Source organism: Aspergillus wentii (assembly GCF_001890725.1).
Source record: "Aspergillus wentii DTO 134E9 unplaced genomic scaffold ASPWEscaffold_9, whole genome shotgun sequence".
Taxonomy (NCBI): Eukaryota; Fungi; Ascomycota; class Eurotiomycetes; order Eurotiales; family Aspergillaceae; genus Aspergillus; species Aspergillus wentii.
This window is the reverse complement of record NW_024467840.1, coordinates 19,088-44,402: the sequence shown is the minus strand read 5'-3', so window position 1 is coordinate 44,402 and position 25,315 is coordinate 19,088. Positions and strand designations below refer to the sequence as shown.

The 25,315-nt window shown below is 49.1% G+C and overlaps 10 protein-coding genes across 10 annotated transcripts; 3 read left to right on the top strand and 7 right to left on the bottom strand.

The window, feature by feature from the left end:
* Positions 1 to 72: 72 nt before the first annotated feature.
* On the bottom strand, positions 73 to 1,659 carry ASPWEDRAFT_32301 (cytochrome P450; the record flags this gene model as incomplete). The annotated part of the gene is made up of 2 exons (XM_040833642.1): positions 73 to 488; positions 534 to 1,659. 2 exons carry the CDS (start codon positions 1,657 to 1,659, stop codon positions 73 to 75), a joined length of 1,542 nt encoding a protein of 513 aa, XP_040683750.1.
* A 1,033-nt stretch (positions 1,660 to 2,692) lies between these two features.
* ASPWEDRAFT_54781 (uncharacterized protein) lies at positions 2,693 to 3,979 on the top strand (the record flags this gene model as incomplete). The annotated part of the gene is made up of 2 exons (XM_040838104.1): positions 2,693 to 2,961; positions 3,004 to 3,979. The coding sequence occupies 2 exons, from the start codon at positions 2,693 to 2,695 to the stop codon at positions 3,977 to 3,979; spliced, it is 1,245 nt and encodes a 414-aa protein (XP_040683749.1).
* Positions 3,980 to 4,103: 124 nt separating this feature from the next.
* ASPWEDRAFT_699784 (DUF3433 domain-containing protein) lies at positions 4,104 to 8,337 on the top strand. The gene is made up of 2 exons (XM_040839090.1): positions 4,104 to 6,713; positions 6,764 to 8,337. Exons 1-2 carry the CDS (start codon positions 4,227 to 4,229, stop codon positions 8,303 to 8,305), a joined length of 4,029 nt encoding a protein of 1,342 aa, XP_040683748.1. The 5' UTR covers positions 4,104 to 4,226; the 3' UTR covers positions 8,306 to 8,337.
* A 31-nt stretch (positions 8,338 to 8,368) lies between these two features.
* ASPWEDRAFT_120430 (uncharacterized protein) lies at positions 8,369 to 9,643 on the bottom strand (the record flags this gene model as incomplete). The annotated part of the gene is made up of 1 exon (XM_040828986.1): positions 8,369 to 9,643. A coding segment is annotated over one exon (1,275 nt), but the record flags the coding sequence as incomplete, so codon positions are not given.
* Positions 9,644 to 9,690: 47 nt separating this feature from the next.
* On the bottom strand, positions 9,691 to 11,635 carry ASPWEDRAFT_62771 (MFS transporter; the record flags this gene model as incomplete). The annotated part of the gene is made up of 3 exons (XM_040838668.1): positions 9,691 to 11,193; positions 11,251 to 11,502; positions 11,573 to 11,635. The coding sequence occupies 3 exons, from the start codon at positions 11,633 to 11,635 to the stop codon at positions 10,015 to 10,017; spliced, it is 1,494 nt and encodes a 497-aa protein (XP_040683746.1). The 3' UTR covers positions 9,691 to 10,014.
* Positions 11,636 to 12,968: 1,333 nt separating this feature from the next.
* On the bottom strand, positions 12,969 to 13,124 carry ASPWEDRAFT_73656 (uncharacterized protein; the record flags this gene model as incomplete). The annotated part of the gene is made up of 1 exon (XM_040839357.1): positions 12,969 to 13,124. A coding segment is annotated over one exon (156 nt), but the record flags the coding sequence as incomplete, so codon positions are not given.
* Positions 13,125 to 15,121: 1,997 nt separating this feature from the next.
* Positions 15,122 to 18,945, top strand: ASPWEDRAFT_699683 (uncharacterized protein). The gene is made up of 5 exons (XM_040839089.1): positions 15,122 to 15,446; positions 15,496 to 16,177; positions 16,228 to 17,759; positions 17,808 to 18,425; positions 18,482 to 18,945. The coding sequence occupies exons 1-5, from the start codon at positions 15,265 to 15,267 to the stop codon at positions 18,903 to 18,905; spliced, it is 3,438 nt and encodes a 1,145-aa protein (XP_040683744.1). The 5' UTR covers positions 15,122 to 15,264; the 3' UTR covers positions 18,906 to 18,945.
* A 326-nt stretch (positions 18,946 to 19,271) lies between these two features.
* ASPWEDRAFT_32297 (uncharacterized protein) lies at positions 19,272 to 19,961 on the bottom strand (the record flags this gene model as incomplete). The annotated part of the gene is made up of 2 exons (XM_040833641.1): positions 19,272 to 19,531; positions 19,577 to 19,961. 2 exons carry the CDS (start codon positions 19,959 to 19,961, stop codon positions 19,272 to 19,274), a joined length of 645 nt encoding a protein of 214 aa, XP_040683743.1.
* A 1,711-nt stretch (positions 19,962 to 21,672) lies between these two features.
* On the bottom strand, positions 21,673 to 22,756 carry ASPWEDRAFT_142195 (LURP-one-related/scramblase family protein). The gene is made up of 2 exons (XM_040829433.1): positions 22,312 to 22,756; positions 21,673 to 22,261 (listed from the first exon to the last, which is right to left on the bottom strand). Exons 1-2 carry the CDS (start codon positions 22,631 to 22,633, stop codon positions 21,993 to 21,995), a joined length of 591 nt encoding a protein of 196 aa, XP_040683742.1. The 5' UTR covers positions 22,634 to 22,756; the 3' UTR covers positions 21,673 to 21,992.
* A 756-nt stretch (positions 22,757 to 23,512) lies between these two features.
* ASPWEDRAFT_187532 (uncharacterized protein) lies at positions 23,513 to 24,544 on the bottom strand (the record flags this gene model as incomplete). Its single annotated transcript, XM_040832187.1, has 1 exon — positions 23,513 to 24,544. One exon carries the CDS (start codon positions 24,542 to 24,544, stop codon positions 23,735 to 23,737), a length of 810 nt encoding a protein of 269 aa, XP_040683741.1. The 3' UTR covers positions 23,513 to 23,734.
* Positions 24,545 to 25,315: the final 771 nt, after the last annotated feature.

Genomic DNA, 25,315 nt, shown 5'->3' with positions numbered 1-25,315 from the left:
GAGTGAAGTGAGTGTTACATATTAGTGATAAATAACTGATCATCAAATCATAACGTTCGTTCCAATGAGAGCCTAATGTCTCAGGCTGACTCGGGTGCCATTCTTCGAGCACAGCGTCAATGTCAGACCCTCTTCCCATGGCCCAGGATCTCTGCTTTCCAAAGTCGAGAACTGCTGCACCAGACGTACGGTAACATAGGCTGCTTCCGTAAGGGCATACTGTTGACCAACACAGATGCGTGGACCTCCGTTGAATGGCAGATATTCCCAACCCGGTCGGATACTGGCCCATCGCTCTGGGTTGAATTCGTGGGCATCCGGTCCGTAAAAGTCCTCGCGACGATGCATCGAGTACACGCTATACGAAACGATGGAACCTTTGGGCACAAAGACAGGAGATTGACCATCGGGGCCGCCTCCAACTGGGAGCACAGTGTCTACTGACGCCTTTCGCGCATTTCCGGGAACAACGGGGTGCAAACGGAGAGCTGAAGAGTCAGTATTGATAGAGTATGCGGAGTGGCAACACTTACATTCATTCAAGCAGTACTTGACATAGGTTAGGTTGCGTAGCTGCTCGTATGTTGGTGCGCGACCTTCCAGAGTAGCCACCTCTTGGCGCAGTTTGTTCCAGATATCGGGGCGCTTTGCAACCATGAAGAACATGTTGCTCAGCAAGGACGCGGTAGTGTCTCGTCCGGCCAGAAGCACGTTCATCAGCTCATCTTGGATACGCTTACGGTCGCCTGTCTGCTGGGCCAGTCCCTGCAGAAACAAGTATTTCTCTTTCTTCTCGTCCTTTTCTCCCATCACAGCCTTCTCCTCATCGTATCTCTCCCGGAACTTCAATGCTCGATCGACAAACTGGCTGACCAACTCGTGGCATATCCGATCCGTCTCGTTGGCCTTGGAGTCACGGTAAAGGTACTTCAGAGGCCCCAGGCGGGCACGGTTGGCAATGGCTTCCTGGGAGTAGTTGAAGGCGGCTGCAAAATCCTGCTCGGAGGGATCCTGAACCCCGGATCGTCGCTTCCTCAGCGTTCGCACATTGTGGCCGAAGAGGAACTCGGTCGCCGAGTCCATGGTGTAGCAGAAGAACAGATCCTGCAGATCGACCGCGGTGCCATCGGTGGGGATCAGCTCGAACAGATCGCCCATGAGCTCTTCGAAGATGTCGAGATGCGCGACTTGGTCCTTGACGAAATTCGGTCGGATCATGGCGCGCGAGTGTGCCCAGTGCTCGCCGTCCGTGGTAAAGATTCCATGGCCCAAGAGGGGACCAAACGAGCTGATTCGATTTCCGAGACCGTAGTCTTTGAAACGCAGCGACAGGATGGTTTTGATATTCTGGGGTTCGCAAGTGCTAAAGACGGTGCCTCCGAGACGGCGGTGGTAGAAGGTGTGGCCGTAGCGGTGGAAGCGGGCGATGCCAACGTCGAGCAGTCGGTGTTGTTTGGCAGCGTCGATGAGCTCGAAGATGCGGTCGGTTCCCCAAGTCAAGGGGTTGCTCTCCATGCGAGTTGGAGGTTGGCAGTGGTTGTTTTTGGCGAAGCGGTACTGCGACCATTTGCGCTGCAGGGCGGTGATGGTGTAGAGGAGGAGAACAACAGCACCACCCAGCAGGAGGACTGGATAGTGGGAGGTGAGTGACAGTAGCATGTTGAGATACTAGATAGCTGAATACATTGAACGATTCTAGCTAAAAAGAAAGAAAGAAAAGAGCAATCCCAGACTAAATAAATGTCTGACGAAACGCGGAGAAAAGATAAAAATAACGAATGGGGATGCATTGCGTCATCCCGATTGGGAATGGGCGGTCGGGGAAACCATCAGGCCGCGCCGACAGCCGAAGTCCGAGGGAAGGTGTGAGTGAATATGAAAATGACATGCGAGGGCCGAGATTGACTGAGTTACAGTATGAGACAGCCTGAGATCAGACAAGAAACGATATGAACTAATCGAAAAGTGGGTTACTTTGAGATGGAATGGCGGGTATTCGAAGGCAGCACCATTAATTGTGCCAGACACATGGAATTATACAAGTCAGTGACGCACAACGGGCTATCGGCTGTTGTGTTACACCGAGTCCTCAATGCTTACTACGTAACCATCTGATTGGTATCTTCAACAGAGCGCAAGCACTGCATAGATTGTGATGATTCTGGATGGACCAGCTGGGATGTGACGTCACTAGACAGATCCAGACGGGGAACGGAGAGAGTCAATGAACCGGAGTCGGAGGGATCAAAAGATGATAATAATGATGCGTTGATTTGAAGGAACTGAGGATATACTGTGTTTGTTTTACTGTTTCAAACCAGCAACGAGTGGTTACTTGGGTCACCAAGCTCGGCCGAGCAAGGGAGATCGAATGCCGAGGAATGCTGCATGCAGCAATTGGCACAATCCCTGCTTGGCGTAGAGAGAAGTAAGGGGTATTTTGATGATTTCTGGCGTGAGAACATCATGAAAACAAGGTTGATTATTTCATGTTGATTACGAAATAAAATGCGAGGAATTGTGAAGAAAAGGTACGAGGGATGGACCCATGGATGAGTGGAGGTCTGTGTTGTAGACCCGTGGATCCCGTACTGCTATACCGCAGACTGTTGACTAAGGAACCCCGCATTCCCTCGTCCTCGCATCCACGGATTGACAGCAGCATGAATATCAGTCCCAATCCGTATCTCCAATGTCCTCGTTGGCTCCAGGCATCTCTCGCTCCTCCATCGACGACAGCATCGCAAAAGATGCGCCTGCATCTGGTCAGAAACGCCGGCTGCTGCTCGTCTACGTCCACGGCTTTCTAGGCTCTGAGACCAGTTTCCACGATTTCCCCAGGCACGTCCACGATGCTGTTCGACTCCTCGTCGACGAGTCGCATGATGTCTATACCAAAGTGTATCCGCGGTACAAAACTAGAGGGAATATGAGTATTGCCCGGGATAACTTTAGCCAATGGTGAGTGCATCCCTGGATCACTTGAGCCATGCTGATGGCCAGGCTATCACCACACGAAGCCCCAGACTTGGATATCATCCTGCTCGGTCACAGTCTGGGAGGGATCGTGACTGCAGAAGTTGCATTGCTCGAAGACGACAGCAACGCGTGTAAACATCGCATTCTCGGTCTGATCAACTTTGACGTCCCTTTTCTCGGTCTGCATCCACGCGTGATCCCGACTGGCATTGGGAGTCTGTTTGAAAAGAAGCAGGACGAGAACGAAGACTCTGGGTCGGGTGCAGATCAAATAGCACCGCCCGAAGATGATCCCCGATTCGATCCATCTTTCGACAATGACGTCCATCTCACTCAGTGGAAAGGATGGGGTGGTGTCCGACATTTCATCTCGAAATATTCCAACCATCTGTCACGGTCGATTCCGCGATATGTCCAGTCCTTCTACGACCATGCGGGATGTATGCACAACTATCCAGAGCTGATTAAAAGATACAAAAGACTTGCTCGCCTGGAGGATCCCGAGAATCGTGAACATGATTCTATGTATCGAGTCAGATTCGTCAACTACTATACAGCAAGTACAGGGACATTCAAAAAAGATTCCAAAAAGGAATTGGAGGAAACGAACAGCGATCGGGATGACGGAGACGAACAAGACGCAACCGAAGAGAAAGATTTGGAGTTGAAGCCAGAGGATGCTGCGTTGGAAACAACCAAGTCGGATTCGACAACTGCCAAAACGGAATCCAAATCCGACTCAGACACTGTAAAGACGGAGAAGAGTGAATCTACATCCAATGACGGCAAAAGCCTTCGCAAGTTCTGCTACATCCCCAAAGACGATCGCTGGACTCCGATGTGCATGGAGAACATGAACGAAGTCGACGCGCACCAGTCCATGTTCTTCCCTCGCTTCTCGCACTATGAAAAGCTGGTCAGCTCGACGGCAGAGCGCATCGAGCAGTGGATTCAGGACGACTTGACCAGCCGTTTCATCGACGAGTACTCTGAGCTATAGCCATGTACATAGCCAGCGTCTAAACCGCAGCCGCCAAACGGCCCCCAAACAGGTCCACCTTGTGGCCGATCGACAACGCCATCGCGCTCTAGCACGATCCTTCTCTACAATCCGTCCATCCAGCCGCCTCATTCCACCTGCGGCTTAGCTGTGGCGTGTTGCTCCTGTCATTTAGTGCGACCGGGGTCGATTCCTTCAATTTTCTCGCGATGAGTCCCTGAATCCGTGTTGAATCCTGTCCTGTCGAATGTCGTTCCACCGGTTGCTTCCCACCATGTCGATGGAACTGCACTCGCTTGATCTGGGCCAGCGACCGGTCGCATCGCAGCAGAGCGACCGGCCGTTCTTTACGAATCGATCGGCCGACGATGAAGATGAGAAGCCCCCCGCAACGACCGTTGCTGATCCTGCAGCGGCCCTGCAAGCGCCCATGTTTAATTCGGTTTGGCTCAGCAACGCCTTTTTGGGCTCTTTTCTAGCCTTTTTGATGTGCATGGGAGTCGGCCTCGGCATTCTATACCACTTTGCCAATGATGGCAATGGAATTGCTGTGCTGTCCACCGACCACTACGCCTGGATGTATGGTCCCACGGCCGTTCTGGTCGTCGTCGCAGGATGCTGGCGACAAGCCGACTACTGGTGCAAGACACTGGTTCCGTGGAGGGAATTGCAGCAGAACTGGACTTCGCCAGATCGATCGCTGCTGCTGGACTATGTCGGCCAAATCCACTTCCTCGCTGCGTGGACGGCCATCAAGAACCGCCACTGGACTGTCGTTTCCTCCATCGGAGTCGTTTTGCTGCTGCGTCTGATGACCGGTTTTTCCACCAGTCTGCTGGTTCTTCAGTCAACCAAGAGCATCCGTGATATGGCGCCTGTTGCAACGACACCCTGGGGGTTCCAATTCCCCTTCACGAAAGCCCCTACTCATGGGTTCAGTGGCTACAATCCATTCGACGTCGCCTATGGACTCATGGCCCAAGATCTCCCGTACCCAGCTGGAACCTCCGATGATTTTCTAGTTCAGCCCTTTCAGGTCAAGGGCCCTGTGCCATCAGACCTCCGTTCCATTACAGCCAATGTGACGGGCGTATGGCCCTTACTATACTGTGAGCCTCTGGATGTGACCTGGCAGCTGAATGGGACTTCCAGCTCTTCCAACGCGGTAGACGAAGTGGTCATCTCCTTCAATGTCACCGACGGACTGTGCTCCTCTGGTGAACCTTGGTATCAGGATGTCACCACCACGCTGCACGATCGCCAACGAACCATCCTCCCCGACCGGCTGGTGTATGTCCGGATGTCCAATTTCAATGCCTACTGTGGTGATGATCAGTTGGAGAAACCACGGCTGTTCTTTGCCACCCTGGACGCCCGCTATACCCAGAATCTGGTGCCCAACGCGGAGGAAATTGTCAGTTCTAATTACAACACGCCCGTGATTGCCACATCGTCGACGCTGGAAATCGTCAATGTCACGGGCGTCATCTGCCGACAGGACTTTCAGATGAACATGGCGCGCGTCCAGATCGATCCGTCTGATGCCAACACGCAGAGCGGACCGGGGCTGAATGCGACACCCATTGGGCCTATCCCGGGTCTTCCCAGCGAGGTGGCCGGTTGGCCGCTCAACGATGCTATTTCCTCTGATATCATCACTGGAATTAGGATAATGCTTTCAGGAATCTCGTACAGTTTGGGAGATGATCTGGGCACCGAGGTTGCGAGTAAGGCTCTGTTTCGCCTCATGTTGGTGAACAGCGGGTATTCCGACTACACGCCATTTCTGGATCCTCAAGAACTCATGAAAACCGTCAGCAAAGTGTGGAGAACCTTGATCGTACAAACAATCTATGTGCTGTACGGCAGCGAAGGCATCTCCAATGATACGAACCTGGCAGCCACTGGCATCTATGAGGAAGGCCGCCTCTTTGTGCAGAAAACACCCATCGCCCTCATGGAGGCCTGTCTGCTAGTCATAATCGTCCTCACGGTCCTTGTCATGCTTTACCGTCCGGACAACGTGGTTCCCCGGAGTCCAGACACTGTCGGTGCCATCGCCACTTTCCTAGCCGGCAGCAGTCGTCTCACAGGACTACTCGATGGTCATGGCCACATGGACAACGACCAGCTGAAGAAGACCCTCGAAGGTCAGCGATTCTCCACTCGTGTCGATCCCCGTGAGATCGACGGCCAGGACCGCCATGCATTTAGCATCCTCACCGAACAGCATATCGTGAAAAAGGATGAAATGAGCTCTACGCCGCCACAAGACCTATCACCTCGCTTTGGAAAACCCAAAAAGATCTGGACGCCGCTGGCCTACGATCTGCCCTTTCGACTGATGGCCCTGATCACTCCGCTGGCTCTCATTATCATTCTTGAAGTCCTGCAGCATCAATCCGATCGACTCGACGGGATCCTGCAGGTTCCGAACAATTCTACCACCACCATCTTCAGTAAATACATTCCGGCATTCGTCATTCTGTGTGTCTCCCTTATATATCCAACATTCGACTCGGGAATCTCTTTGCTGGCTCCTTTTCGGTCACTCAGCCAGAGCAACACCAGCCATAAGTGGATCTTTGTCAACTACCTACGCGACATGCCAGTGGTGGCGATGTGGAAGTCGATTCGTGATGGCCAACTTGCAGTGTTTCTTAGTTTGCTAGGTGCCATCACCGCGAGTCTGTTTACAATTGCTGTTTCGGGTCTTTACAATATCGACACCACTGTGGGTTTCCATTTGTGTCAAATTCAATGCCATCTTTCTAACAGCAACAGAATATATCATCTCAAACCACGTCCGTTGACCGAACTGACGTCTGGAACCTCAGCTGGGCCGACGGATACAGTGACAACTCAGCCGGCGCTATCTTCAGCCTGGTAGAGCATGCTAATCTCAGCTCACGCCGACTGATCTGGGATGACCTCGTCTTTCCCACCATGCGGTCCCCTGTATCATTCGACGATCTCAATGCGACCGATGCCAAAAACCAGTCGACTGCGCGGATGACTCTCAGGGTTCCTGCTCTTCGCCCCAAGGTCAACTGCACGGCTCTGGACTCTGCAACTCTTTATTCCGAAACCAAGAACTCCTTTCTTCTTCCGTCAAAGTACATCCCGTATGCTAGCCTGCAAACTATCGTCGATCTCAAGACCATGTACCCCCACTGTGTCCGTGGAGGCACTTATGGCAACGAAACCGTGACCAAGTTCAACACCACAATTTATTTCCCAGAACAACTTACCAACGAAAACACCTCGGTCGCCTTGTCTGGAGTGCACGGCGGGAGAATCTTTGATCTGCACGCCGGGCCGTTGCTTCACAGCGCAAAGGGGGATCTCAATTATCAAGAATTTGTAAAATGGGGCAAGGAAGATGTCTGGGTGAACACAATGGCGTATGAGGACTGGGAGGCCTACCCGCGGTCAATCTACTCTGCTGGGAATAACCCGGATGGTTGCCCGAGTTTGGGTTTCACCTTTGGCGAGTTCGCCCCTGGGAGTAACAACACAACGAACGTGACAACGGGTGTCTGTGATCAGCTCGTAGAGGAGGTCATGACTGATGCCACATTCCTCCTCCCTGGTCTAGAACTTGACACGGCTCATCCTCCGGTACCAGATGAGTCGACAGCTCATGTGTTGGATAATGGTCGTGGGTCTAACACGCACCAATACCGACCACAATATCATATTAGTTCCGCCACGGTTTACTTCGTCAACGACATGAGGAATTATACCGATATCTTCTATCAAACGGTGGTGTACGGCCTGAATGCGGTGCCAGTCTCAGAACTGATGGGTTCAGCTAATATTCCTCGTCTTTTCAAAGCCATCAACGATTCTTATTCCAAATACATGGCGCTGGCAATCTCGCTGAACATGCGCCAGGCAATGAATCAAACAGACCAAACAAACGCATCGTCCCTCGCGATCGCCGGACAGAATAAGGATACGACCTATTCTGCTCTTGTTGTATCGCCTGCCTCCCGTCTAAAGCAGGACCGTGCTTCCAAAATTGCGCTACAGATTTTGCTCGCAATTTCCTTTTTGTGCACTGCGATTGCATGCCTCCTCGCCTGGAAGCCAGTCCGCTTAATGCATAATCCAGCTCCGATTGCGGGAGCCGCCAGTTTGGTGGCAGGCAGTGAGCTGTGTACGCGCAAGTTCCTTCCTGAAGGTTCGGAATGGATGAGCGAAAAGGAGATGCGTCGGCAGGGCATATTTTCAGGGCTCATGTTCCGATTGGGGTGGATTAACCAGGAGGATTCTGGAAAGGAGAGATATGGGATCGATATTGTGGATAATAGGGTTGCATAACTTGCGTGTTGTATATATCGCACTTGTTAATAATATAATGATACGCTAATAATGATAGACCAGCTATTGAACATTCTTTCCAGTGGATGATACTATCTTAATAAAATCCACCATTGCATTCCTGCCCTCCATCTTCATCGGTGCTTCTGTATGCATCGCCCCGAGTACATCTTTCCTCTCAATGTCTAGTCCAAGACTGTTTGCCTTGTCCTCCAATTGACCGGCCACATATGGCGGAATCACCTCATCCTTTTCAGCAGAGACTATAAGTATTGGAGGAACAGATGATGTTGAGCTTGTGGCTTCGGTACTCATTTGATGCTTATTCTGATCACGAAGAACGGCCAAACGCTCCAAGGCCGTCGCATTGCACCAGTTATTCCACGAAAAAGGCCACAGATATCGATACGGTAGCCACTTCTGAGGATAGAGACTGATTAGCATGTCCTTGATGTTGGACGTTGGTGCCTCCATAATCAACCCGGTTATTTGTGCCGAGCTACTGTTTCTTGGTTTTGAAGCGTGGTCGACCTTGTGACGCGAGAGATACGTGGAAACAGCATCACTTGCAACGGCAGAGCCCAGACTGTGGCCCCAGAGAATGATTTCAAGGTCTGTATCAGGCGCCGAATAGGTTTCTGACACCCAGTCCAAGAACGCTTGGGTGTCTAGCTTGATGCCCGACTCCGTCGCGCGGCCAGAGGAAGTCCAATAACCCCGATACGACAAGGCGGCTATGGTGTAGTCCACATTGGATAAGGATTGCTGTGATGATGCAGTGACCGCCCGCAAGAACTGGGAGAGAAGTGGCAGACGCAGAGGAGTTGATCCGCTGTTACCTTGGAAGTAGCAGATGACGACGGATTGTTTTCTCGCCTTGGTCGTTCTTTGGCTTTGGCCACGGTGTGGGATGTGGCCTTCACATACGGCCAGTTTGGTGCCATCAAGGCTCCGAATCTGCTTCTTCTCCCATTGCACAGGCCTACATTCGGTCTCGTAGCTGGCAATCTCATCGGAGCGGGAAAACGGTGGCAACCATGAAAGGTACAAGAGCTTGTTTTGCAGGGCAATGATCCAGAAGCATTTCCAGGCCCATAGAGACACCAACAGTCCGACAAATATGACTGGAGGAACTAAGATAGTCGGGATGGCCGCGGTGGTTAGAGTGCGCGGTCGCGGATGGTTCCGGTGATGCTGCGCGATGATGCTCTTTCTAGGATTGGATGCACGATGGTGAAAACATCTCAACAGTCGGTTTGTTTGTACGGTCGGTTTGGTCCAGGTTACTCTGGACGGACTGCGCAAGACGCGCTCCAAGGTCCATCTTCGCAGCATCAAAAAGAAATAAGCGGTTGTTGAAGGAAACAGAAGCCAAAGTTGCGATCGTTGAAAGTTCACGTGATGCAGTGACACAGACCACGTGATGCATATTGTTGAGTCACCTGGTTGGTCCTGCTTGAGCAGAATGAGCAGGAACTCAATGATATTTCCAGGTGATAAAGTGTAATATTAGTGAATGTGCTATCATACTAAGTGCAGGTTTAGTGATGACACTGAATACAATGTGTTGATCCGATAACAATGACTGGTACTAGTATGGTTCGTGTGTAAGTATATATTGTTATATCTTGCTTGTTGTACGCCATGTGCTTCCTTCAAGTCCACACAAAAGCACCGCGTCTATCGGACAAAAGCAAGCTGAATCTCGTTTAGAGCTTCACTGGATACTTTTCCCGGATGAGCTTTCCATACTTTGTGAAGATGATCGGCACCGGGACAAAAGCCAAAGCCAGAAACCCCAGCAGCGAATTCCCCCATCCCAGACCAAGATTGCCAAACAGTTTGGGACCAGCCAGAGGAAGGAGAGCTCCGAGAAGGGACCGAGCGGCAGTCAAAGTCGCATTGGCCGAGGCTGCATATTCGGGGTAGCAGTCGATGGCATACGTGAGAATCAACAGATAGATGCCGACTGCGCCAATGCCAAAGGGCAGCATGCCGACGATGGGCACAATCCAATGTACATGTTGGTCAGCTGTCCATCCATACCAGAAGAAGCTGATGGGCAGGATACACGAATAGCAGATCAGCGCTGGCAGCCGCATCTCGGGCTGGAAGTTGCCTCCATTGCGGGATGCCAGTTTCACAGCCACTTTGTCGTTCGTGAGAGCGACCCCAGCAAGGCCGATGAAAAAGCCAATGCCGATGCCGAGATAGGCCAGACCAGAAAGCTGTGTAGAGAAGCCGTAAATGGTTATGAAAACAGTGGTGATGGTGGTGAGGAACAGGTAGAGCAGGGCATATACGAGAGCCATATATATGGCCAGGAGATCTATGATCGGCGACTTGGAGAGAAGAACAGCCGGCCGCCTGAAGCCCTGCTTCAAAGCCCGGGAAATCGATGTCTTTTCGCCGCGTTGAAGCTCGTACGCGCTCTGCAGGTCGGGTCGATTCAGTTTCTGTGCCAACCGGGTTGTTTTCCTCTGAATGAGGACGGGGGCGTATGTCTCTCGATTGAGAAACTCCATGGCCAGTGCCGTAGCGCCCCCTGCGATCAACAACACCCAAAATACCCAGCGCCAGCCGACCTGTTGGCCAATAAATCCCCCGCAGATAGGTCCAACAACCGGACCGACCGTAGGACCAACGCTCCAGATGGACGTTGCCAGCGCTCGTTTCTCGATGGGGAAGAGGTCTGAAATCACGCCCGCACCCAAAGTGAGACAGCCAGCGCCCCCAACTCCAGTAAACAGTCGGAACACCGTCAGACAAGCAATGTTTGGGGCGAGGGCACATCCAATCTGCCACAGAACAAAGAACCAATTGCTGGAGCTGACCACGACTCGACGACCGTAGACTTCGCTCAACGGAGCCAGAAAAAGGGGACCAAACTATGGGAATATCTGTTAGGCAGTAAACAATGATTCGCAGCTGGTAGAAGAACTTGCCACATAGCCTAGAAGATAGATGCTGACGGTAAAGGAGAGCAGCGTCTCGTTCCTTACTCCAAAGTCTTTGCCCATGTAGCCCACGGCAGGGGACAGCATGCTCGATGCCAAAGGAGTCAGGAAGGTTATAAAGCTGATGAGCACGAGTAACGCCCATTTGCGAGCTGGCGAGAAGTTCTGCGGATTTCTCGGGTCGTCCTGGCCATCCCATCCCACGATACCACGGTCGATGTCAGTCACAGGGAATAGCGTCTTCTCTAGGCTAGGTGGCTCGGCGTATTCCTTTGTCGAATATATACTTGAGGCTTCCATCATAACAAACCGACTCGACAAAGGTGAACACGATAAATGGATTATGAGGGCGGGGAAACAGGTAGGAGGTCATTTGGTTATTGTTCAGCTCACCCGGAGCGCTATCATAATTATAAATGAAATCAATAAACCGAGAAGCTGTATTATACCTGTATGTCATCTATGCAGTTCAGGATGTAGATTCATGGACCATGTTGCTTAGCCCCTTGCTTGCCTCTGTGGCTTGCGCGGTGTGTTGCACAGCTGCAGTGTTATCTCGAGAGCACTTCTACTCGTGTAGACTTGCATATATTTCCCACCACATGGCCATTGATGGTGGCTTTGACGGTATTGTGCAGTGACACCAGCATTATCAATGCCATTGATAGGTGGTACATGTACTACAGTGGAATAATGACTGCCTTCCACATGAATGTCCACGCTTTGTCTGACAAATTCCCACTATCCAATCAGGGATTGTTACCTATAAGTCTGAATATGAATCCTAAGGTCTATTAGCATAGTACATTATGAATTGGCATTTATATCACAATCACATGATCTTGTTATATGTTTAGGGAACGTTGAAAACTGTAACTTCTTGGATGGTGAAAGTGCTTTGATAGAAGATCATCAACTTCATCCTTGATGACATCTTTCCTCGTCACCTGAGTCCAGTCAATAGCTAGGCAGGAATTACGAGACATTGACAAGCCTCATTTGATACTGAAAGGTGCACATTAGCCAGCACTACCTGCTGTTGCACAAACTGAACAGCTTCAAGAATATCGCTCTTTGATCTAACCATGGACGCAATGACACGTCTGCCATTATCCATCAGCTGAAGTGGATGGGGCCGAACACGTTGATCAGGAGGTGGGACCCCAACACAGACAAGCCCATATTAAAGGTTTCATGGGCTTGAACAGCTCCTGTGACAACCAAGATTCCCACAGCGCTACTGCCCCTGATAATATCCATGCCAACGCTGAAATATCTTCAACTGTAGAAATATCGAAAAATGCCTCTGGTTGTAACCGGACACAATATTCTTTCTTGAGTTTCTCTGGATCAATAGGTAGCTAGAACCCTATACCCCATGGCACGAGTATACTGAACCCCTAAGGCCCTAACTCCTCCAGCTCCCAGAATGGCAACTCACTGGCCTGGAGTAGCACTGCAGATACTGAGCGCTGTATAGGCTGTCACAACAACACACGTAATAGAAGCCAAGTGCTCATCTGGCAGTCCTTCGGGACGTGCTACCATGTGTTGGAATGGGATAATGGTATATTAAGCAAATGTGCCATCCTGCACAGCATATTTCCCCACCGTCATGGAGGCACATTTTGCAGTGGCCACAATTGCTGCGACCCACGAAACACCGACTCTTTGTTCGATTTGAACTGATAAGCGTCAAAACCTGTACCTAGCTGAATAACACGGCCTTTTACCTCGTGGCCTAGGATAGAGCGCCATAGAGTGATCTTTCCAGCGGCCATAGCAAAATTCGTTCCACATATTCCTGTTACTGATAGTTTCACCAAAAGATCAGTGAGGCCGAGTTCGGCAAGAGGGACCTCTAACGAGGGAATTGGTCGTTGCTTATAGTTACCATGATTGAGCACGAACCGCGTACAGAAATAGAGGCCGTATCTGGAAAATTGCGGCTTGCTGGAGTTTGGGGCTACTCATGCCGAGTAATTTGAATAAACAAGGACAGAAAAGTTCTTGATGTCAAACTCAGTCGAAGCTATAACGCAATGAACAAGGCATCAACACAAATCAATTCCTGAATCAATTATTATCGGTTAGTCACACGGCCTGTCAACTGTCGTGCCCTGTGGAGTTACCCAATCCGATATAGGTTGAGCGATGACTCGGCAGATATACATCCCCGAGCGAGGAATTAGGTGGAAGACAAGTGTTGACCATGAAGAGTATCTGTATAAGACTTCCTGATACGAATGCGTATACAGGTACCAAAGCCTCGGTAACTCAAGGTCTTCGCATTGTATGATCAGATTATAGATCTGTTGCGAGGAATAAAATGAACAACTGCAAATTAAAATAAATAAATGTACGATTATCTATGTTTCTAGTTGTGTATATGTATCGCCTGGGTGCTGACAACGAAAACAGGGCCTGTCGACCCCATTCACCACCAACTCCACTTTTCTTATGCCCCGAGAAGTATGCAATCGGGTTTGGCTTCTCACAACTGTTGATTCGGAGAATTCCACCCCCAGTCTGCGCCCAAGACGTTCAGCGTCAGCAGCATTCCTGGCCCAAACACACGCCTCGAGCTTCACTCGGCGAACAACCTCGTCTTCATCTCTTCAGGATAGAATCGGAACTATAGTTGGTATAATGAAGAGTCTTTCAGTTGGCGCCGAGTGCCTGAAAGACCTCTGGGGGGGAAATTCTTCGAGCCAGCTCAGCAATTCTAAGATGCTGTAAGGGGTAAATGGCGGGGGCTTCACGATGATGCCGTTACCTGTCACCAGCGCTGCAGTAATCCTGGCTACTGCAAGCACCAATGGAAAGGTCCATGGAGAGATCGCGCCCACAATCTCCAGCGAAGTGTGGGTTTTGACAATCTAAGGCTGCATCCTCGTGGATAACCTCATCTGCGAGCTCCTGATTTGCTGTTTGAATGAGCCAACAATGCATTTGATGGTTCAAATCAAAATGACTTGCCGTTGAATGCGAGAAGCTCAATGCTATGATGACTGTTTCGGAAATGAATCCCTTCTTCGCTTCCAATGCCGAAACAAGTCGTCGAAGGACAATTTGACGTTCGACTACCGATGTATTCGACCAGCGCTGGGTGCGATGCCCAATTCCCTTGGACCTGCGACTGGAACCTCCCAGAGTCGATCATTTGTTCTGGGTCCCTTTGACAGTCAGAATGCTCGCTACCTATCAGCTTCCCATCAATGACGTGGCGGAAGGAGAGGTTCGTCGTGTCGAGTGGAGGTGTGCTCATGATGGCGACAGCTACGTTGATCTTCCCGTAGCCATAACATAAGAATACAGCCCAAGATTATTTTATCAGGAAGCAGCATCCCGTGAGAGGTTGAACAATTTCAAATCTTTATGACTATCTGCGGACTTACGGACCTACGGATTTACGGAGATGCGGGGTGGGCGAAGTCCGATAGAACGGAGCAGAGCCACATTCTGGCCGAGTCTTTGCTATCTCTGTTCCGATTAGGCGTTTCTCGCAAAGGACTTGATAGCTACAAAGAGAAGAAAGAAGATGGTCGATGGTCGAAAGACTGCCCCTCGGTGACTCACTTGTATACATGACGTCAGCTCTATTTTGGGCATCAGGAGGGGAATCTCACGTGACCATGGACAACTCATCAGCATTTCGTGCCTGGCGATTCACCGCTGGCAAGCCACACGCCTTATCGCTGTTTCAGAAATCATGAGGCGGGACAGCAGGCAGCCACTGTGAAGGCCCTGCAGCGCAATTGACATTGCTGCGTGGCGCCAGCAGGGGTTCTCGACGTGTTATCGCCCGATTTAAGTATGGCACCGAGGGGAATGCCTGGATCCAGCCTCGACTTTTGGCTGCGATGGTGCGTGTTGTTCGCTGTTAGGTCTAGTCATAGCCTCACTGTAGCTCTGCCATGTCCCAAAATGACTATGAAAAGGAGAAGCCCGCCGTGATGGCTGGGGCAGATCATCTGTTCCTTATATATATTGCCTGAAGACATGCATACTCTTTTTGCCGGACTTTATCACGCATTCCGGCAGGTGTTCAACCCCAACCACAACATGGATTTGTTTCGCAGACTGGGTGAATGCCGCGAGACTCGCAACGCGAGGAGGCACATTGAGCGAATCCGAAGCGATAAAAAACGTCGCGATGATGACTTGAAAGAAAGTCAGGACAAGTGAGTGTTTCCCGCAGTCAGTACAGTATGAAGGTATTAACCGATCAAGTCTTTCTAGCCACACACCCACCCACATCCTCCACCATCTCATCCAAAACGCCGACGACACAGAATACGACTCCGTCAAGTCAACCCTTACCTTCACATACAAGAAAGGCCACCTTCGGATCGACTGGAACGGCCGCGGACTCTCGTCCCAGGATATCGACGCACTCTGCCACCAGCACAGCGGACTCCGATCCGTCTTCAACATCGCCGACCAGGCCTGGATCCGGTCCAGGAAATACTCGTTCAAGCTCAACCGACAGCTGATTCCACAATGGGATTCTTTCCCAGAACCCTCATCCCACCGGGGTACTTCGATGTACCTTTCGTTATCCGACAAGGACTCAGAGCGAGAGATGGTTGAACAGCTGCAAGCCATCGATCCCAAGATCCTGATGCTTCTGCGGAATATTAGGCTGCTTAGAATCAGCATCACTCAAGATGACGGCACTGTCGAGGAACGCGACCTGCAACGACAGGATGACCATTCCCCAACGGACGGACACTATACCACGACTCTCAAGTCCGACGGCTTTTCGGAGAGATTTCTCGTCTTCCAAGATACGAGGGAGTCGACTGAAGGTCCAGAGACCCAGCTAGCCTTTCCCATTGACAGTGATGACCAGCCCTCTGTCGACACGCAAAAGGTGTACACATTATTCCCAATCCAAGACTGTGGCATCAAGGTTCGTACACAGCTCCTATATCTGCATTGCTTCAGCTAACATACCATCAGTTTTGCATCCAAGCAAACTTCTCGATCATTCCCAATCTTGTCGACCTCTGGTCCGATTCCAAGGACACCCTCTTTTGCAACATCCTCAGTGTCTTTGAGCATGCAGTCGATTACTTCTTGGCTCATGATCAATATCGTCTGACATGGCTGAAGTACCTCTCATTCGGTCCTCACCAGCAAGAGTTCTTCAAGCAACTCGAGGACAGCATCATGCAGCGTCTCCGCGCGAAGCCCATACTCCGGTCAGAAACGGGCGATTTGGCCATACCTAGCAACCTCTTCTACGTCCCCTCTCATTTCAGAGGAGACAATGGAGCGCCACTCACCCTCTGCGATGCCACCGCATCGATGTACCTGTCACGGGAATACTCGCCTAGTGACTGGCCACTCCTGGAGAACCTTGGTGTCCGTCTTCTGCGCGTCGGGGACTTTGTGGATCAGCTTTCGGATGCACATGTGTTCCACCAAAATCATGAACCGGAAGCGACGCAGTGGCATATCCGTGTTGCGCGAGCGATCGTTCAACAAAGCGATCGTGAGGTATGCATACCCAGGTTGCGGCAGTTGTCCCTCATCCCTCTCCACAATGGGAGATGGGCCTCAGCCGTTGAAGGAAACCTGTTCCTTCCATCAGCCCTTTGTCATTCTATACCAGAAGGATTCGACGCCTGGGAAGTGGACTCTGCAGTTACTCTTGACCAAGACAGAATGCATCTCATGCAACTTCTCCACGTCAGACCGTTTGATGCAACAGCGATTCAGCAAATTGTCGCTGAGAAACTCGTCATGCCGGAACAGGCAATGACTCTTTCCGAGGAGCAGCTCATTAAAGCAGCTGTATTCCTTTTCGTCACTGGATGGAGCAACACAGACGCGGCTGATCCTCATGTCGCCACGGACCAAGACAGTCGACCTCGTCCTGCATCATCTGTTTATCTGCCTTCCAAATCGCCGTACTCGGCAAGTGAATTGCTGAAGCAGCGCAACGGCTCTTTCTTTCTGAAGGAAGCCTACTTTTCCGCTGGTGTTACGGACGAAGTTGGGTGGAAGACATGGCTGTCTACCAACTTTGGTTTGTCGGAAATCCCAAGATTGCAGGCAGAATCTGCAGAGGGGACTGTCTCTCTCTCCATCGACTTTGCATTTCTTGTCCACAATGCTCGCCCGGTGGACTGGTTGCGGCTCTTGAAGATCCACCATGTTCAAGATGACTCATACTTGAAGAATGAGAATATTCGGACAGCCTTGCAATCGGTCAAGGTGCCTTGCCATGGAGGCGGAATGCTCCCTCTTGGTGATACGTATCTTCCATACGCAGACTTTCTTGGTCATGGAACATCACCATTCCTCCAGATCCCCTTGGACGATGATTGGTCTTTTCTCGAGCTACTGGGTGTCTCAGTCAAGAGAGATATCGGTTTCTGTACGCGGCTGCTGAAGCATGTTTCTGGGGGCGATCCTTCTCAAGTACGACTTGACGCGATTTACAGTGATATCGCACGGATGTCTGATGGACTGGGTGACTCGATTAGGTAGGTCTCGTTTTGACCAGCTTTGCATTCATGCTAATATCCCCTCAGGCACGACTTCATCCAGAACGACCTGATCTATATTCAGGTCGACGGGGCGCAAGGTCGATGGGTCTCACTCTCCGGCTGTGTCTGGGAAGGTCCAGATAGCCTCTTCCAAACGCCCCGGCTCGAGAAAATATATCCCAGCCAGGCTCCACTGTTCAAGGACATCCTCCTAATCCAAGATGCTACACCTGAAACACTTCTTCGTGAGATTGACGGCCTGGTGCCTGGCAGCGAAAATCCTCACGTGTTTGCCTTGCTGCGGGATGTGGATACATTGCTTCAGCAGTCCAACATCTCTTTGCCTTATCACCAATTCCAACACCGAAAGATCTTCCCCGTGGTTGATGTGAACGGAACTTGCTCCATGAGGAGTATGGATGACCAGTCCGACTGGTTAATCGCGGACCGCGAATACTACAGACGTGCTTTCGACCGGCAGGTTCCGTTGCTTGCACTTCCCGTTGACGCGATCTCGAATCTTCCTACCTTGACAAGCTTGTGGAGGCTCGATAACCGAGTTGTGTCAGCCAGATTGGGATATGAGATCGACCATTGTGATGAAGGCGCCCTGGAGCAGGATTTCAGCGACCGTATCCGCGAGAAGATTGGGCTCATTGCTCGGTATGTGAACATCCAAATCGTATTCCATTAGGAACGAAAAACACTAACAGATACAGGTTGGTCCCCGAGACCGAATCAGTGACTGATAAAATCGAATTGCTGCTGAGGACAGATATTTACCGATCTGACGAAATCACCATTCGATGGATTATTCAAACCCAACACTCAACTGTCAAAAGTAACGCAATGCCCGGCCATGCACACGCCATACAGCAGAACGGAGGGATCCGCATGTATCTACACCAGGACCACCTCTCCCGTCAGTCTCTGCCTCTCGAGTTTTTCGAAGAACTCGAGTGGCTCCTCAAGGTTGACCCGAGAAATCGACATCTCCTGCAGTTGATCATCAATCACCCTGACCAAGGATATCTTCATGATACCCTGGACCAGAAAGGGGTCCCGAGATCCAGAATGGCAGTTGTAACATTATTAGAAGGTATGTTTGGCGAAGATTGCTTGTCAGATGAGGTCAGATGCTAACATTGTTCAAGAAGGACCCGATATCTTTTGTCAATATCAGACTCCAGCTGGAATGGATCTGGATGGTGACTCCAGTGCCTCATCGGTTGCTTCCTCGAGACCTCAAACGCCAGAAGACGATGGCAACTTCGTGGGTCCTTCGTCTGGAATCGATGCTCGAGTAAAGCACGCTGTCGAAGATGTACCGGAGCCGAGTGCGACGCCTATAGAGTGATTGGAATCCAAACTGTGTATTACAAGATTGATAGAAACATGCGAATATGAGTAATGAAATGCCTATGGCCAGAAAATATTCTATTGACACCAACTTAAAAGGAAACAGAACGTGGCTTAAGATAATAGCCAAGTGGATGCCTCCATACCGACTCATCCCAAAGAATCAACAGGAGCCTCCCAGCGCATCACGGTCATAACATGTGGCTCAGTCTGACCGAAACGACGCAGGTCTGTCTCAACAACTTCAAAATCCACAAATCCATTCTTTTGGTAGACGATATACCCTGCCCGGCTTGACACCAAAAACACAGGAAGGTCGGCATCTTTTCCCGCTTCCAAGAGCAATCGAACGAGCATTGCGGCAGCTCCTCGTCGCTGATGCTTAGGCTCTGTTTGAAGATTGGACAGATCTAAAACAATGAACACAGATCCATCAATACAAACACTCTACTTACAGATACACGGCTTTCCAGTAATCACCCGGTTGATCAAACTATCTTGTCCTCCAAGTATCAACTTGGCAACGTCGATATCCATGCCTGGTACGTCCATCTGTCGCGGAGGACGCTCCGGGAAGCCCTCGGGGCATATCTGCCACTTCGCCCAGGCTATTGTGGCATCATCGCCAGAGAGCTCACTATCAACGACCTTGAAAAATTGAGAGATGCTCTCTTCATCAAAAGCCTTTTCCATCTCATTTTCTCGAATTGATCGAAAACCGGCAGAATCTGACGAGGGGAATAACACACGGTTGAGCGGGTTATCTGCATACGCGAGGTTCTCAATCTCTATGCACCGCGGAATGTCGGATTTGGTCATTGGCACAATTGATAGAGACATTTTGATGTTGGGATTTGTAATGCAATATAAATAAGTAGGTTGCTTGGTTTTACATTATGGCATGCTACAAGACTACCATACATATATATCCAGCTTAGTCTTCAGGCAACCCTTTTTGCTGAATGGTTGTTTCAGTGAATATACTAATTATGAGTCACTATGCGCTAAAATCTGACAGTAGCTTTAATGTTGTATTTCCTGGTGTTCAATACAGCCTAGAATGATGAAATTGCCACTCAGATCATGCAATGGCCTGTTCCGGGCCAGCAATATGGCAAACTATTTACCTTTTAATGGTGTCCAAAATGTAATTCCTCGAATCAAAGACAACGTAGTCATTTCGATCTGATGGTTAGCTCAACAGTATCAGGATCAAATTTGTTGACTGTAGACATATGCCAAGATAGTCCAGGCAACAGAGTAAGACAGTCACAGCGAGATAAGTGATTCAGATATGCGCATGTCTCAACCTGCCACTAGCAAAGCCCATTTCTCAGGACAGATAGAGGCGTTGAACGAAGAGGTGGGATACATGGATAGAGGTCGCTTTGTATTCCTACACCGGGTAATTACTCCACTTCTGATATAACCAACAGTAATCCCTGGTGGTGATTGGAATTGCAAATTCAATCTTATCTCCCCGACTGGGAAATTCAGTCTCAGGTGTGGACGTAGTTATCAATTTTTAGGGTTAGGCCCAATCATCATGCGACCCCTGATTGTCATGATTGGGCAATCTGGAATCGTCATGTTGAAACTACTATAGAACCATTTGCCGATCGAGATATTCGATCTGTAGGCCCTTCGCGGAACGGTGGATCAATGAATATGTCCTCATAAGCGATCGAGCCGGTTCGGTCACGCAAAAACTCAAACTGCTGCTTAGTGATCTTCGCGGTGTTGATGCCCTGGGTGAAGAAGTTGTTGTATCAATAGGTCCAGTACCTGGTATTTCTCAATAGATCTTTGCTGGGAGACAGAAACGGACTATGGGTGTCTTCAATAAAAGTAGTTGGCAGATGGAATAACCCACGCTGTGAACAATGGCGAAAAATCCGAGACCTACACGACTCTCAACCTGGAAATGGTTCTACCAATGATTTATCGATGCAAGGAATAGATGCTTTAATGGTGCCTTGCCTGGCCAAAATGAATATTTCTTATTATATAGTCGAATGGAGTACGACCAAAATGTCCAATCTGAAAGTGTAGTAGTGTCCAAAGTTGCAAAGACAATCCATCAATCGACTAATCCTAATAAAACAGTTTTTAACAGTGAGAATGACCTTTTTGTTAATACAGGAAAGTTGGGCATTAAAATCTCTTAAAAGCGAGTAGCTGTCAAGGACTTTGGACTTGCTCATCTAATAGATTCATTCTAATCGATGCTTGAGATTTGATATATTCTACCACCCTCAGGGCCATGTCCTTCAGATAGGCTTTGCTATTTCTACCATCGCCACTAGCCTATGATTTCCGCAGCCGGTGGCTCTCGTGGAAGAAATCATGGTAATGGATAGGCTTGTAGATGGCGTTGTGGACAACACAACAGCACCTCTAGTTATCATAACCATGGGGCTTCTGGTGATTGATAAAGGCTCCTATCAGAAAAAGTAGTAATGGCCTAATTACTCACTGGCTCTGATTCATTTATTATAATATTGTCGTTGCTCAAAGCTGTTTTTATGACAGGTGTTGCAGATGGCAGAAGCGCAGCTGGTAGATTAGTTTGATTATTCCCATAACTATCACAGATTGTTCGCCTAAATCACATGATATAGAGATTCAAAGAAAACTAGGGTACAGGTTGTCTAGCGAGGTGTACAATATACATAATTCATCCGGTAATAAGAAACTCCGTATAGTGTAACTCCAATGTGCTGTTTGGCGTGCATGCAGCAGGCTAATCAATGAGTATTTAAATTTCTTTTGATCCTGGAAGCCTTTATTTACCCAAGCCCAGTTTATACGTCAGTTGATCGACCAAGTCGCTCCTCCTCCCAATTATATGTTCAATGCATCCCTCTGATATCACTCATCTCTGTTCTTCTCATCAAAACATATACACAAGGCGGCGATCAATGCTCCGTCCACACCGGGTGCAACCACAGCGGCATAGGTCTCCTGGCCAAACAGAATCTCTCGGCCGTCAAACAGCTTTCGGCCGAGGCGAGCCACAGTTTGGCCGCTGTTTTGATCAACAATATCGGCAGTACGATCACTCCAATTCCCTTTCATAAGCAAAGTGACTTCCTTGCCGTTGAGACCAGTGAAAGTGGCCGTGGCTTTGGATCCGAGCACTACTGCAATTAGTAATTTTATATTTTGGAGCAGGAACCAAAGTGCTTACAGGCGAAGCCACTCTTCACTTCAGCAATCTTGTTGCCATTCGGGTCTTTGATCGCGTAGGTCGTGTGGAGATGGAAATGCTCCTTGCCAATATCAAACAAGTGATTACCGTAAGCATCCTCCACCGATTTCCGATCAGAAAGTGACATGACTGATCCCGTCACTTTTAAAAACACTTGTCCATTGGCCAATTTAACATCAAAGCTATCCCCAGAGAGGGAGAATATCTTTTCTTTCAAAGCTAAGGTCTGCTGCTCCCTTGAGACAAACTGGCCGAATATTCCAATAGGCTCAGCGACAGGATCGAGATAGTGGATAGCCATGTTGATAGAATATGATAGGTTTAATCCAAACCTGCAAATATTTTTAATTGAAAAATTACTGCACAGAAATCATTAAAAGGGCAGACCCAAGGGGAAGTTTATAGTCCATCAGTTTGACAATCAATCCATCACTTTGGCTGAGCTTAGCCACAGCCTTGAAAGCCTTCCATAAATAGGTGCAAAAACGGGATAAGCGGACGATGAGGCTGTGTAAGAGAGAGGGTCTATAATTAAAGGTGCTGTAAGCCACACTAGTGGCGGGGGCTGAATTTTGGAACTTCTTAACCGCGCATCCTTCTAACTGTAGTAGTTAAGGTATTGCCATCACCCATAAAAGCTTAGCTCCATGATGAGCACAAAGCACATCAGCACCGCAGCAAGAGGTGCCACTAGCAGTAATGTATGAGTGGCAGTGCATTTCATGTGCGTGAGATGGATGGTGATTGACGCTCTGAGTGTACCAGCGTAGTTGCCTTTTTTTAGCTGTGAGATACCAGAGATGATAGTGAGGCATGATTGTGGTATTATGAATCGATGTGGGTGGGGTATGGACAGTGGGCTCGCGGAAATCGTGAGCCAGCTCTGACGTCTCGAAAAATACAGCATAGTGTCTAGTATTGACAGGAACATGTCTACTTTAAATTAATGGTATTAGAGTTAGTAGAGCTCAAGGAAGGGGGGAGCTACATTTCTACTATATTAAAGGTATATTTTTCGGCAAAGCCAAGATGCACAAGGCGAGCAATATCAGGTCATCCTAATGGCTTCGACGCGACGGGAAAGCCGCATAAGCGGAGCATAACTCATCTGATTTGAGATAAGATGAATCATAGGATAAAGAAAATTAATCAAAATATTCATACTAATAGCTAAGCTACTGACATGATTAAATATAAAAATAAAGTCTGATGACTTGGTGATCTATGAAATTGAGGGTCGGTTTAGCTCCAGCAATCCACGGCACGAATGCCTTTTATTTTCAGGGAATGCGATCGCCCGGCTTTCCTGAGGGGGTATGCCAAAGTACTGAACATATGGTACAGCCCGCCAGAGCTTTCATATAAGTATCTCTATAAATGAAAGAAAGGGTGCACTGATGGCTTATAACGCTCTCACACTATCGTGATTTTGTGCGGTTGGATAGCAAATGTCCTCAACAGTCCTTAGATATAGTCTTGGTGGTGAAGATGGCCTTTCAATCCAATACTGGACTCGATCTAAAGTGTGTCGTGTGCGCCAGTGGGGATTATCGATCATCCGCAAATGACTTGGCAGGGGGGTAGGCAGCCGTTGAATGGCCTTATCAAGCCTGGATCGATACCGTGCAATACTTGCAGAATTTTCAGAGCCACCATGCTCAAGGTCTTCGAAGAGTGGTCGAAGATTTATTTCTGTTGGTGCCTTAATAAATACCCATGACCAGTCCTCATATGGCGATATCCAGTCTGTATCAGGATCGTACTGGTCTGTATCAGAGGGTACGAACCACGGCCCAACAAGGACTAAACTCTGCAGTTTAGGGCAATGCTTTATCAGAAAGGCCACCGTGTCAAGCAACATAGGCTGATTGCTGGCATTTAGGACAATATGTCGGATATGCATGAGCAAGTCATACTGCTCCGCGGCTTGCAGTAGGAGGCTGCGATCTGCTTGGGTGTCTCGCACAAACAAGAGGTGCCGGCTAAAGTCAAACCATCCGAGACCGTCGATGACTGTATGTGTTCGGTGCATGATCTGGTAGGCTTCATGGTTGGCTTGGCTGATTGATTTGCGGTCGGGGGTACCGACAAGTTTGATCTTTTTGCTGATCCGTTCCAGCCTACTGGACAACCAGTCGGATGTTAGGGCGATATGCCAGATATAATGCCGGATCTCAGGTGGGAGCAATGGAAAAGGGGCGAATATGTTCATTGTTGTTTAGTGAGGTTTGTGATGATTTAACCCCACCCACCTAAAGCCGTTCAGATTTCTTCTTCTGGGTCCGTGACACTAGTAACTTTATGGTTAGTCTAGAATCGAAGCTTCTGTGCAAACCAATAAAACATTCCACAGTTAACTGTTTCTTCCCAAATTCGAGCTATCTATATGGGATTTTATTTCCCGGTTTTCCATTTAATTAAAGCTCTACAGTTCTCAGCTTTAGATTCTTTGCTGTCAGTAATTGACAATATTTTCAGGCCACCATCTAGATGGTTACAGAAGGCCAGGTTCTCAGTGAGGGTATCGCTTAAACCTTTGGCGAAAGTCATACCACACATATGGCTTATTGGGGGCAAGGTAATCAGAATTTGGACTATTATTTTCCGAATATGTATATGGCGATTGGACGTCTGATGTTCTCCTGTAAATTTCACATTCATTGCACTGATTGACATCCCCGCATGTAGGGAGACGACAATTATCAGCAAAATCTTCTCGCTAATAAAGAAAAATACAATGGAAACATCACAAATGCATTTATAATGAACGTTTATTTGGTGTCTACAGGGAAAGTCAGAGTGCCATTTTTGGCTCAGCAATACGCTTAAACAACTCAACACCCCGGCCCGTCTATAGAGCCCACCACGAGAGTTCCAGCTTGCAGTAAGAAAAGACAAGACAAGTTATCGAAGATCCATTTTTCATGCCCATGCCTTATTCGACCTTGAAGGATTATGACGAAGCAGCGACTGCGGCGCGTTA

Bases quoted from the DNA above. Each gene is read 5' to 3' on its own strand.
- ASPWEDRAFT_699784 (XM_040839090.1), top strand. From the start codon at position 4,227: ATGTCGTTCCACCGGTTGCTTCCCACCATGTCGATGGAACTGCACTCG. The intron at 6,714-6,763 runs GTGGGTTTCCAT...TAACAGCAACAG, and splicing joins TTTACAATATCGACACCACT to AATATATCATCTCAAACCAC.
- ASPWEDRAFT_699683 (XM_040839089.1), top strand. From the start codon at position 15,265: ATGCATACTCTTTTTGCCGGACTTTATCACGCATTCCGGCAGGTGTTC. The intron at 15,447-15,495 runs GTGAGTGTTTCC...TAACCGATCAAG, and splicing joins TTGAAAGAAAGTCAGGACAA to TCTTTCTAGCCACACACCCA. The intron at 16,178-16,227 runs GTTCGTACACAG...ACATACCATCAG, and splicing joins TCCAAGACTGTGGCATCAAG to TTTTGCATCCAAGCAAACTT.
- ASPWEDRAFT_142195 (XM_040829433.1), bottom strand. From the start codon at position 22,633: ATGGCTATCCACTATCTCGATCCTGTCGCTGAGCCTATTGGAATATTC. The intron at 22,262-22,311 runs GTAAGCACTTTG...TAATTGCAGTAG, and splicing joins AGTGAAGAGTGGCTTCGCCT to TGCTCGGATCCAAAGCCACG.